General features: G+C 42.9%; 1 protein-coding gene across 12 annotated transcripts in view; it reads right to left on the bottom strand.

The window, feature by feature from the left end:
• Positions 1-12,861, bottom strand: part of tmem39b (transmembrane protein 39B) — a 137,339-nt gene that overhangs the window by 97,138 nt on the left and 27,340 nt on the right. For all 12 annotated transcript variants that reach the window (XR_015752107.1, XR_015752106.1, XR_015752108.1 and 9 more), the window contains exon 4: positions 5,628-5,782. Coding sequence is in view for 8 of the 12 variants with exons in the window: in XM_087976641.1 (XP_087832767.1) it covers positions 5,628-5,782 (155 nt within the window). In the remaining 4 variants the exon portion in view is untranslated. The remainder of the gene's footprint in view (positions 1-5,627; positions 5,783-12,861) is intronic.

The following is a 12,861-nucleotide window of genomic DNA, read 5'->3' as shown; positions in this document are numbered from 1 at the left end:
TTGTTGGGTGTTATTCTTCACCACCAATCTGATTGATCCTGTCTTATGACACAATGATCACTGTCTCCTAAGTGTTCCCGCAGTGACACTTGATCCACTTAGCCCATCTTAATTCCAAGGACTAGGTCCAACAATGCTTCCTTCCTTTTAGAACTGGACACTTACACCTGTGGAAACCCTCCTAAACGCAATTTAGAAATACTTACCTTTTGTCGCCCTTTGCACTACCAGTATCCCAGTCTATATTTTGGTTATCCAAGTTCTCTATTAAAACTATTCTATAAAGTTGCCATTTCTTGATAATATCCTTACCAGATTTGCTCCTGTATGTCATTTTCTATAGACAACACCAATGTAATTGTATCCTTTTTATTCCTTAATTCTAGCCAAATAGACTCAACCCTGAGACATCCTAACCAATACTGCTAATTCTCCTACTTTCCTTTCTTTTTTTTAATCTTTCCTGAGGAACTTATACCCATAAATATTTAGCACCCAGTCTTGCCTTCCTTGAACCAGGTCTCTGTTATCTCCACAGCATCATATTTCCATATAGCAATTTGCATCTGTAATTCCCCAACATTATTTACTATACTCTGTGCACTTATATGCATACACATTTTGTACTTCATTTCTTTCTCCCTTACTCAGACCTTACCTATTAACTTGTATCATTGTTAGCCACAAGTGAGGTCCAGGAAGACTGTTGTGCCCTTATTCAAGAAGGGACGCAAAGAAAAACCCAGGAACTATCGACCAGTAAGCTTAACATCTGTGGTGGGTAAATTACTTGAGAGAATTCTGAGGGATAACCTTACATGTATTTGGAAGGACAGAATTTGATTAGGAGTAGTCAGCATGGCTTTGTGAGTGAAAGGTCATGCCTCACAAATTTGCCTCACAAAGTTCTTTAATGAAGTGACTAGGGCAGGGCAGTAGACAGTCTATATGGATTTCAGTAAGGCCTTTGATAAGGTTTCACATGGTAGGCTGTTCTGGAAGGAATCCAGGGCGAGCTGGTAAATTAGATACAAAATTGGCTTGAAGGTAGGAAGCAGAGGGTAACAATGGAAGGATGCTTATTGGACTAGAGGCCTCAGGGGTCGGTGCTGGGCCCATTACTGTTTGTTATTTAAATCACTGATTTGGATGAGAATGTATAAGGCATGATTAGTAGGTTTACAGATGATACTAAAACAGGCGGTATCGTGGACAGTGAGGAAGGTTATCAGAAATCGAAACAGAACCTTGATCAGCTGGGGAAGTAGACTGAGAAATTGCAAATGGAGTTTAATATAGGTAAGTGTGAGAACTTGCATATTGGAAAGTCAAACCAAGGTAGCAGTTTCATGGTTAATGGCAGGATCTTAAGGAGTGTAGTGGAACAGAGGGATCTTAAGAGTTCAGGTTCACAATTCTCTGAAAGTAGAGTCATAGGTAGAGAGGGCAGTGAAGGAGGCTTTTGGTACATTGGCCTTCAGTCAGGGCACTGAGAATAGAAGTTCGGAAGTTACGTTGCAGTTATACAACCTGTTGGTGATGCCACACTTGGAGTATTGCGTTCAGTTTTGGTCACTTTGTTAAAGCAAGGATGTTATTAAACTGGAAAGAATGCAGAAAAATTTACAAGGATGTTACATGGACTCAACGGGTCTTAGTTATAGGCAGAGGTTGGTCAAGCTAGGACTTTTTTTCTTTAGAGCGCAGGCGACTGAGGGAGGACCTTATAGAGGTGTATAAGATCACGAGAAGCATGGACAGGGTGAATGCACTCAGTCTTTTTCCCAGAGTTGGGAAATTGAAGACTAGAGGGCATCACTTTAAGGTTAGATGGGAAAGAATAAAAGGGAACCCGAGGGGCAGCCTTTTTTACACAAGAAGGTAGTACATATGTAGAATGATCTGCCGGTGAAAGTGGTTGAGACGGGTACATTAACAACATTTAAAAGGCATTTGGACAAATACATGGATAGGAAAAGATTAGAAGGATATGGGCCAAGTGTAAGGAAATGGTGTTAGCGTGGACAGACATTTTTGGTTGGCATGGACCAGTTTGGACCAAAGGGTCCATCTCCATGCTGTCGGATTCTACAACTCTAACTTGCTATTCACAGTTTTACTGCCAGCTGTATCTCCAAGTATTTTGTGAGCCCTACTATTCACCTCTAATATTCAGTCCTGACTCCATACCCCTGCACACTCTCAAAACACAAAGCAAGCAACTCAGTCCCAGCTCTGTTCAGATGCAACTCACTTGGCACACATTTACCTGCCTTATCCTCCTATTTCTGTACACACTTGCATGTGGGAGTAATTCAGAGATTTGAGGTCCTGCACATCAACTTTCTACCTAGCTCCCAAATTCTGACTGCAGGACCACATTACCAATGTGGAATACAACCTCTGGCTCTTCACCTTCCCCCTGAAGTGTGGCCTGTAACTGCTGTGCGACATCCTTGGAGTCATGGTATGGCCTGAGAAATATCTGTTCCTCTAACCAAAGAATCTTCTACCTTGTAGCTGAAGTTTCTGCACGGGGAGCAATTCCTGTGAAAGGTCGTTGACAACACCAGTTAGGAGCATGACTCCCTACATACAATATGTCACACTCCACTCAACCAACCTGAGCTGCCATATCTTAAAGTTAAATTCACTTACTCTTAGTTACTTAGTCTTAAAGTTAATCCCCTCACATTAACTTTATTCTCCTTATCCTATTCTGGCTTACTTATATTTTAGTATCTGACTCTGGTGTTTTGCAATCCCTGGTGTTTCTCAGTTAATCCTTTAATAATACTTTTCTAATTTACAGCTATTTAGGGACAGTCCTTAATGGCAGTTCAACACTAAGCAATGAATTTACTGAATTTCTGTGAGGTCACCATGATTTTTTTTCCAACTCAGCATATGCTGGTTGCAAACAGCTAAATGATGGGTGTGCCATCTCAGAGACCCTTATTAACATAGAACAGGTCTTTCAGCCCTCAATGCTGTGCTAACATTTTATCTTACTCTATAAGACCATAAGACATAGGAGCAGAAGTAAGGCCATTCAGCCCATCAAGTCCACTCTGCCATTCAATCATGGCTGATGGGCATTTCAACTCCACTTACCCGCACTCTCCCCGTAGCCCTTAATTCCTTGTGACATCAAGAATTTATCAATCTCTGCCTTGAAGACATTTAGCGTCCCAGCCTCCACTGTACTCTGCGGCAATGAATTCCACAGGCCCAACACTCTCTGGCTGAAGAAATGTCTCCGCATTTCTGTTCTGAATTTACCCCCTCTAATTCTAAGGCTCTGTCCACGGGTCCTAGTCTCCTCGCCTAACGGAAACAATTTCCTAGCGTCCACCCTCTCCAAGTCATGTATTATCTTGTAAGTTTCTATTAGATCTCCCCTTAATCTTTTAAACTCCAATGAATACAATCCCAGGATCCTCAGCCGTTCCTCATATGTTAGACCTACCATTCCAGGGATCCATGATCAATTAACCTACATACCCTACATTTTACTACCACCATGTGCCTATCCAAGAGTTGTTTACATGTCCCTAATCTATCTGACACTACTGGCAGTGCATTCCACGCACACACCACTCTCTGTACAAAGAACCTACCTCTGATATCTCCTCTAAATCTTCCTCCAATCACCTTAAAATTATGCCCCTTTGCCTTAGCCATTTCCACCCTTGGGAAAAAGTCTCTGGCCATTCACTCTATCTATGCCTTTCATCATCTTGGACACGTCTATCAAATCACCTTTCATCCTTCTTTACCCCAAAGAGAAAGTCCCTAGCTCCCTCAACCTTTCTTCAAGACATGCCCTCCAGTCCAGGCTGCATCCTGCTAAATCTCCTCTGCATCCTCTCTAAAGCTTCCACAACATTCCTATAATGAGGTAACCAGAACTGAACACAACATTCCAAGTATAGTCAAAGCAGGGCTTTATAGAGCTGCAGCATGACCTCGCAGCTCTTAAACTCAATGCCCCTGTTAATGAAAGCTTACACACCGTATGCCTTCTTAAGAACCCTATCAACTTGCGTGGTAACTTTGAAGGATCTCTGGATGTGGACACCAAGATCCCTCTGTTCTTCCACACTGCCAAGAATCCTGCCTTTAACCCTGTAATCTGCATTCAAATTCGACTTTCCAAAATGAATCACTTCATATTTTCCCAGGTTGAACTCCATCTGCCACTTCTCAGCCCAGCTCTGCAACCTGTCAATGTCCCATTGCAGCCTACAACAGTTCTCCACACTGTCTACAATTCCACCGACCTTTGTGTCGTTGGCAAACATACTAAACCATCCTTTCACTTCCTCATCCAAGTCATTCATAAAAAATACAAAGAGCAGAAGTCCTTGAACAGATCCCTGCAGTACACCACTGGTCATTGAGCTCCATGCTGAATAATTTCCATCTTCTGCCACATTCTGTCTTCTATAGACCAGCCAATTCTGTATCCAGATAGCCAGATTTCCCTAATCCCATGCCTCCTTACTTTCTGAATGAGCCTACCTTATCAAACGCCTTGCTAAAATCCATATATGTCAAATAACTGCACTACCTTCAACAATGTGTTTCGTCACATCCTAAAAGAATTCAATAAGGTTTGTGAGGCATGACCTACCTCTCTCAAAGCCACACCAACTATCTCTAATCAAGCTATGCTTTTCTAAAAAATCGTAAATCCGGTCTTTCAGAATCCTCTCCAAAAATTGGCCCACCACCGATGTAAGACTGACTGGTCTGTAATTCCCAGGATTATCACTATTCCCTTTCTTGAACAAGGGAATAACACTTGCCATCTTCCAGTCATCTGGTACTACTCCAGTGGACAGTGAGGACGCAAAGATCATCGACAAAGGCACAGCAATCTCTTCCCTTTTGGGCTCCCGTAGGAACCTTGGGTATATCCCATCTGGCCCAGGGGACTTATTTATCCTATTTTTCAAAATTTCCAGCACATTCTCCTTAACATTAAATGTTCAAGCATATCAGCCTGTTTCATGCCGTCCTCACAAATGCCATCCCTCTCACTAGGTGAATACTGAAGCAAAGAATTTATTAAGGACCTCCCCTACCTCCTCCAACTCCAGGCACAAGTTCCCTTCGCTATCCTTGATCAGCCCTACCCTCACTGTTTCTCAGGGAAGTGTACAATGCCTTGGGGTTTTCCTACTCTCCAAGACTTTTTCATGCCCCTTTCTAGCTCTCCTAAGACCATTCTTCAGCTCCTTCCTGGCTACCTTGTAACCCTCTAGAGCCCTGCCTAGTGAGGAATCTATTGACTGTGCCTTAAATATATTCAATACCCTGCCTCTACCATCTGGGAAGAGAATTCCACAATTTCTCAATCCTCAGCGGAAAGAATTTCTCCTCACTGCTGTCTTAAATGTGAGATGTGATTTTTAAATGGTGTCTCCTGGTTTTAGACTCACCTACAAGAAGAAAATCTTTTAGCATTCACTCAGTCAAGGCTCCTCAGATTCTTATATATTTCTATCAGTTAATCTCTCATTCTTCTAAATTTCACAGCAAATACTATATGAATGCCAGGTTTTGTTCTGTTATAGTTAACGTGATTACTCTTTTGAAAAATTTCAATAACTGCAACTTACGGATAACACAGGAACAATAAATTCAAGAAAGAGTATGTTCTGAAAAGGTAAATGAGTGATCGGCACAGACTCCACCCTGCTCCAGTCAGAACTGCAAATCGAGTTGTCACAAATATTACAGACTGTGGTACTGAGATTTTACCACCATGAGAGGCCTGAGAAATAAAACAGAAAGCAGTAAAACAATAATTCAAAAGTAGCACAATATCTGTACTTTTTCCTTGTTGATTATGACAATATTATTGTAATTTTAGACCTGTTTCCAGATATGTGTATCATCAACTTCAAAATACAAACTGCTATTTAGTATTCAAATAGTGAAAATGCTACAAACTTAAAATGTGCACTTTTATTTTTGATGGTCCACATCATCTGCCCTCATGGTCAAATGAAGAGTCCAGTTCAGAGCTAAAGCTCAATAATTAACAGCTTTATGCCGTATTATGAAGGTTCACAAAATGTAATTATTATTTGGAAACTTGGATTCTTAAGTGTACAGAACAATATGCATCTTTAGGTTTGGTTTGTATCTATACTGTGCAGGTTAGAAGGGAGAATTTAGTTTTAGTTTCATTGTAAGTTCTCAGTGGTAGCAGGTTGCTATATGTTTGCACATATTTAAAACTTAGCTTGGAAAAAAATCCCAATGTGAACACTTCAGTGCTTTATAAAACAGGCAGAGAAAACAGGATAACAGTTAAGGTATCTTATCACACAGGAAGAGAGAAATGTTAAAAACTTATTTTAGAAAGAGAAAGCCATCCAGGTTAGTGACGACAGTTTTTTTTTCAGAGAGAGAAGCAGACCATCCAGAGAGGAAAATGTCTATAACATCAGCAATGCTGCTTAGCAGTCTCCAAAAGAATTAGACAGGAGATAAGCCCTGATTGGCTTAGAAGGTCACAAAATAAATGCTTCATAAAAATTAGGCTTTAAGGCTCAGAAATGAAGATATCCTGCAGAACAGTTGAATGCTCGAGTTTAAGAAGAATATGTTGAAGGAGGAAATTAGCTGTGTTAACAGCTTGTTTGAAGGTCTCACGAAGAGATATTAACTAAAGAAGATAGCATCAAGGTTGAAGATGTTTACCAGAAAGAAACCAATTACAGTTGTGCCAACTGAACAAGGAACTTTAAAGTGGAAATAGGGTGACTCTTCACTGAGGTTTATGAATCTGTAAGATCGTTGCAAGGGTAGAAAGGCTGAATTTTATTTCAGTTATTTGGAATTAGCCGATTTGAAATAGTTCCCACATAGTGCAAAGAAGTCCATTTTTTCCCCTTTATGTGTAATAAATTTTGATGTTCTTTTGTTAAAAGTACATTGGTAGCCTCTTGTGAATATTTTCAGTGACTGAGCACATTAGGAAACAAATTGCAAAAATAAAACTTGTAGTCTATTAAGTCAGTTTCATTCTGGGATCTGACTTTTAATACCAAAAGCTTAGAATAACAAAGTGGAAGGGTCACTGAACCTGAAACGTTAATTCTGATTTCTTCACAGATGCTGCCAGACCTGCTAAGCTTTTCCAGCAACTTCTGGTTTGGTTATAACAAAGTGGGAGATCTTTATGGATTTGCCACCTGTTCCAATTTAACAGAAATCTGTGGATTTTCAAAAAACGAGTACAGAGATGTAATAACCATAAACACGAGTTGAAATGTAAAAATGACTTTGATGTTACCAAGACATTTCTGGGAGTGGAAGACTTAACAGCAGATTAATTGAAAATTTTGACTAAGGTTAAAATTAAAGTGTTGATGGATAAATTGAAGGTTTCAGAACAAGAGGGCATAGGTTTCAGGTGTGAGGGGAAAGATATAAACGGGACCTAAGGAACAGCTTTTTCATGCAGAGGGTGGTGCGTGTATGGAATGAGCTGCCAGAAGAAGTGATGGAGGCTGGTACAATTACAGCATTGAAAAGGCATCTAGCTGGGTATATGGATAGGATGGGTTTAGAGGGATATGGGCCAAGTGCTGGCAAATGGGACTAGATTAGGTAAGGATATCTGGTCAGCATGGAAAAGTTGGACTGAAAGGTCTGTTTCCGTGCTGTATATCTCTATGACTATAACTCTAAATAGGGAGGAAGGGAAAAAGAAAAAGAAAAAGCAATGAGAATGCAACAAAAATAGTTTCAACTTCAAATAAACTGTTAATCAGAAAACATTACTCCGGTAGAGAAAAGCTTAGAGTAAAGAAAGAAAGAAGGAATCAAAAACTCACCGGATCATTCTGATTTCAATGAGAGGTTTGAAATCTGTATTTAGTGCCTAAATTTAGAGAGGGTAGAGATGAAAAATATTTCACCTCATTTGACTACAGTTGTGAAAATCAAACGATCAAAAGATGTTTTGACCTTGACATTACATGGAGATTCTTAGTAGGAATGAATGTGTATACTAGTTTGTCAGAAGAACAACTCACAGACTATGAAGCTGCTAAAAGAGCAATATTCAATGCATGAGCTTGTTCCGTAAGCTTATGAATTAAAATTTTGCAGAATAAGAAAGAAACCGTATCTATCAATTGTAGAATTTGCAGGATGCAGGTGTCACTGACCAGGCTAGTATTTATTGTCCAACCCTAATTTCTCCGAGGATAGTTGAGAGTCAATCACATTGTTGTGGGTCTGGAGTCATATGTAGGCCAGACCAGGTAAACACAGCAGTTTCCTTCCCTAAAGAACATCTGTGAACCAGATTTCTTCCCACCCACCCCCAACAAAATAATCGATTCATGGTCAACATTAGACTTCTTATTATTTAAATTCAAACTCCACCATCTTCTATGGTGAAATTTGAACATGAGTCCCCAGAACATTATCTGGGTCTCTGGATTATTAGTCTAGCATTAATACCACTGGGCATTGCCTTACCTCACAGTGGCACAAATTAGTACCTAACGAAGCAAAACAGTAGTTCTGCACTGGTTTTAGCAGCATCAAATTGCACTAAGCCATTTAAAATGACTTTGACGCTAGTAATATTAGTGTTGGCACAACATTATTATAGTAAGACAAAATGAGAATTGAACAGCCAATCAATTACTTTTCAAGCAAACTAAATGCTTTTCGACAGAAATACTCAACTGTGGGGGGAAAAAAATTATGAATTTGGCATTGATGCAACATCACTTCAAAGTATACATATCTAATAACCTGGCAGAAAGTGTGATTGACATCTAGTCAAGCAGAGGCGGAAGATGAGGCGTTCTTCCTCCAGGCATCTGGTGGTGACGGAGCGGCGGTGAAGGAGGCCCAGGACCTCCATGTCCACGGCAGAATGGGAGGGGGAGTTGAAATGTTGGGCCACAGGGCGGTGTGGTTGATTGGTGCAGGTGTCCCGGAGATGTTCCCTAAAGCGCTCTGCTAGGAGGCGTCCAGTCTCCCCAATGTGGAGCAAAACCGCATCGGGAGTAATGGATACAATAAATGATATTAGTGGATGTGCAGGTAAAACTTTAATGTATGTGGAAGGCTCCTTTAGGGCCTTGGATGGAGGTGAGGGAGGAGGTGTGGGCGCAGGTTTTGCAGTTCCTGCGGTGGCAGGGGAAGGTGCCAAGATGGGAGGGTGGGTTGTAGGGGGGTGTGGACCTGACCACGGAGGTAGTCACGGAGGGAACGGTCTTTGCGGAAGGTGGAAAGGGGTGGGGAGGGAAATATATCCCTGGTGGTGGGGTCTTTTTGGAGGTGGCGGAAATGTCGGCGGATTATTTGGTTTATGCGAAGGTTGGTAGGGTGGAAGGTGAGCACCAGGGGCGTTCTGTCCTTATTACGGTCCGTTTTTTCCTCTCCCGACGTCCCCGACCCTTCCACCGACACTCTCATTTGTTTGGCTGAACTGGTCCTCACCCTTAACAATTTCTCCTTCGAATCCTCCCACTTCCTCCAGACCAAAGGGGTAGCCATGGGCACACGTATGGGCCCCAGCTATGCCTGTCTCTTTGTTGGCTACGAAGAACAGTCCATCTTCCGTAATTACACCGGCACCACTCCCCACCTCTTCCTCCGCGACATTGATGACTGCACTGGCGCCACCTCGTGCTCCCGCGAGGAGGTTGAGCAATTCATCAACTTCAACACATTCCACCCTGACCTTAAATTTATCTGGACCGTCTCTGACACCTCCCTCCCCTTCCTGACCCTCTCAATCTCCATTAATGACAACCGACTTGACACTGACATTTTTTACAAACCCACTGACTCCCACAGCTACCTGGATTACACCTCTTCCCACCCTACCTCTTGCAAAAATGCCATCCCGTATTCCCAATTCCTCCGCTTCCGCCGTATATGCTCCCAGGAGGACCAGTTCCACCACAGAACACACCAGATGGCCTCCTTCTTTAGAGACCGCAATTTCCCTTCCCACATGGTTAATGATGCCCTCCAACGCATCTCGTCCATATCCCGCACCTCCACCCTCAGACCCGATCCCTCCAACCATAACAAGGACAGAACGCCCCTGGTGCTCACCTTCCACCCTACCAACCTTCGCATAAACCAAATCATCCGCCGACATTTCCGCCATCTCAAAAAGACCCCACCACCAGTGATATATTTCCCTCCCCACCCCTTTCCGCCTTCCGCAAAGACCGTTCCCTCCGTGACTACCTGGTCAGGTCCACGCCTCCCCTACAACCCACCCTCCCATCCTGGCACCTTCCCCTGCCACCGCAGGAACTGAAAAACCTGCGCCCACACCTCCTTCCTCACCTCCATCCAAGGCCTTAAAGGAGCCTTCCACATCCATCAAAGTTTTACCTGCACATCAACTAATATCATTTATTGTATCCGTTGCTCCCGATGCAGTCTCCTCTACATTGGGGAGACTGGACGCCTCCTAGCAGAGCGCTTTAGGGAACATCTCCGGGACACCCGCACTAATCAACCACACCGCCCTGTGGCCCAACATTTCAACTCCCCCTCCCAGTCTGCCGAGGACATGGAGGTCCTGGGCCTCCTTCACCACCGCTCCGTCACCACCAGATGCCTGGAGGAAGAACGCCTCATCTTCCGCCTAGAAACACTTCAACCCCAGGGCATCAAGGTGGACTTCAACAGTTTCCTCATTTCCCCTTCCCCCACCTCACCCTAGTTCCAAACTTCCAGCTCAGCACTGTCCCCATGATTTGTCCTACCTGCCTATCTTCTTTTCCACCTATCCACTCCACCCTCCTCCTGCCCCCGCCCCCGACCTATCACCTTCATCCCCTCCCCCACTCACCTACTGTACTCTATGCTATTTTCTCCCCACCCCCACCCTCCTCTAGCTTATCTCTCCACGCTTCAGACTCACTGCCTTTATTCCTGATGAAGGGCTTTTGCCTGAAACGTCGATTTTACTGCTCCTCGGATGCTGCCTGAACTGCTGTGCTCTTCCAGCACCCTAATCCAGAATCTGATTTCCAGCATCTGCAGTCATTGTTTTTATCTAGTGAAGCAGAGTCAACATGACTTCATAGAATGGAAATTATGTCTGACTAATTTATTAGAGTTTTCCGATGGACCCTCAACCATAGTGGATAGAGAGGAACCAGTAGACATACTGTCTTTGGATTTCCAGAGGCATTCAACAATGTACCTCAGAAAGGGTTAAGGCATAAGATGAGACCCCACAGTGTTGGAAGGATATTAGCATAGATGGGGAATTGGCCAATGGACAGTGAACTGCGAGAGGGGATAAAGGTTTTTTTCCAGGTTGGTAAACCTGTAGCCAGTAGAGCTCCGCATGGAGCAGTGCTGAAACTGTAGTGGTTTATAATAAATAATGACTGGAGGAAGGAAGCAAATGTACTATAGCCACATCTGCAGAGAACACAAAAATAGGTGGAAAGGTAGCTTTGAGGGGGATACAAACAGCTTACAGAGATATTACTTGAGCTTACCTAAACAGCTAGGCTTGTCATACCAGGAACACCACAAAGAATCTTCAGAGGAGCATCTGGTGACATTATGACTTCAAAATTGATGTGCCGCACAGGAAGACTCCTGATTTGTGAGTAATCAGGTGACTTCTTTACTTCCTGCGCTCAATTTTATAAAAACTCTTTTGTAGTTTTACAGTTTCAGTGGGAATTTGACTAGCGTGCAGGGTAGAGTATTTGGACTGGTGTTTGGAGGATGATGTACTCATTCAGCCCATTGGTTGTAAGTAGTAACAATAATTTAAGTAACTAGATAAAATTTACTTACATGTTTATTTTTAATCTAGTAGAGTGAGAAATGGAGTTCGTGGAGTGGTGTACTTCATCTGTGAGATGTGGAAAATTAAGGAAATTCAAATTATCCTAGGATTCTCTGGGAAGCAAGGGAGGAGATTGCAGAGCCATTGGCCTTGATTTTTATGTCCTCTTTGTCTACAGGAGTAGTGCCAGAAGACTGGAGGATAGCAAATGTGGTTCCCTTGTTCAAAAAGGGGAGTAGGGATAACCCTAGTAACTATAGGCCGGTGAGTCTCACTTCTGTTGTGGGCAAAGTCTTAGAGAGAATTGTAAGGGATAGGATTTATGCACATCTGGATAAGAATAATGTGATCAAGGATAGTCAGCATGGTTTTGTGAAGGGCAGGTCGTGCCTCACAAACCTTATTGAATTCTTTGAAAAGGTGACGAAGGAGGTTGATGAGGGGAAAGCGGTAGATGTGGTATATATGGATTTTAGTAAGGCGTTTGATAAGGTTCCCCATGGTAGGCTACTGCAGAAAATACGGAGATATGGCATTGAGGGTGAGTTGGAGGTTTGGATTAGGAATTGGCTGGATGGAAGAAGACAGAGGGTAGTAGTTGATGGCAAAGTTTCTTCATGGAGTGCCGTCACTAGCGGTGTTCCGCAAGGATCTGTTTTGGGACCATTGCTGTTTGTCATTTTTATAAATGACCTGGAAGAGGGGTTAGAAGGTTGGGTGAGCAAGTTTGCGGATGATACGAAAGTCGGAGGAGTTGTTGACAGTGAGGAAGGATGTGGCAGGTTACAGCAGGATATAGAGAAGCTGCAGAGCTGGGCAGAAAGGTGGCAAATGGAATTCAATGTAGCTAAGTGTGAGGTGATTCACTTTGGGAAGAATAACAAAAAGATGGGGTACTGGGCTAATGGTCGGATACTTGGTAGTGTGGATGAGCAGAGGGATCTTGGTGTCCATGTACACAGATCTCTGAAAGTTGCCACCCAGGTAAATAGTGCAGTGAGGAAGGCATATGGCGTACTGGCTTTTATTGGTAGAGGAATTGA

Source organism: Chiloscyllium plagiosum, unplaced genomic scaffold (genome assembly GCF_037043375.1).
Source record: "Chiloscyllium plagiosum isolate Xiang-an unplaced genomic scaffold, Cpla_swu_hap1 HiC_scaffold_30, whole genome shotgun sequence".
NCBI lineage: Eukaryota > Metazoa > Chordata > Chondrichthyes > Orectolobiformes > Hemiscylliidae > Chiloscyllium > Chiloscyllium plagiosum.
This window is presented reverse-complemented; position numbering and strand designations above follow the sequence as displayed.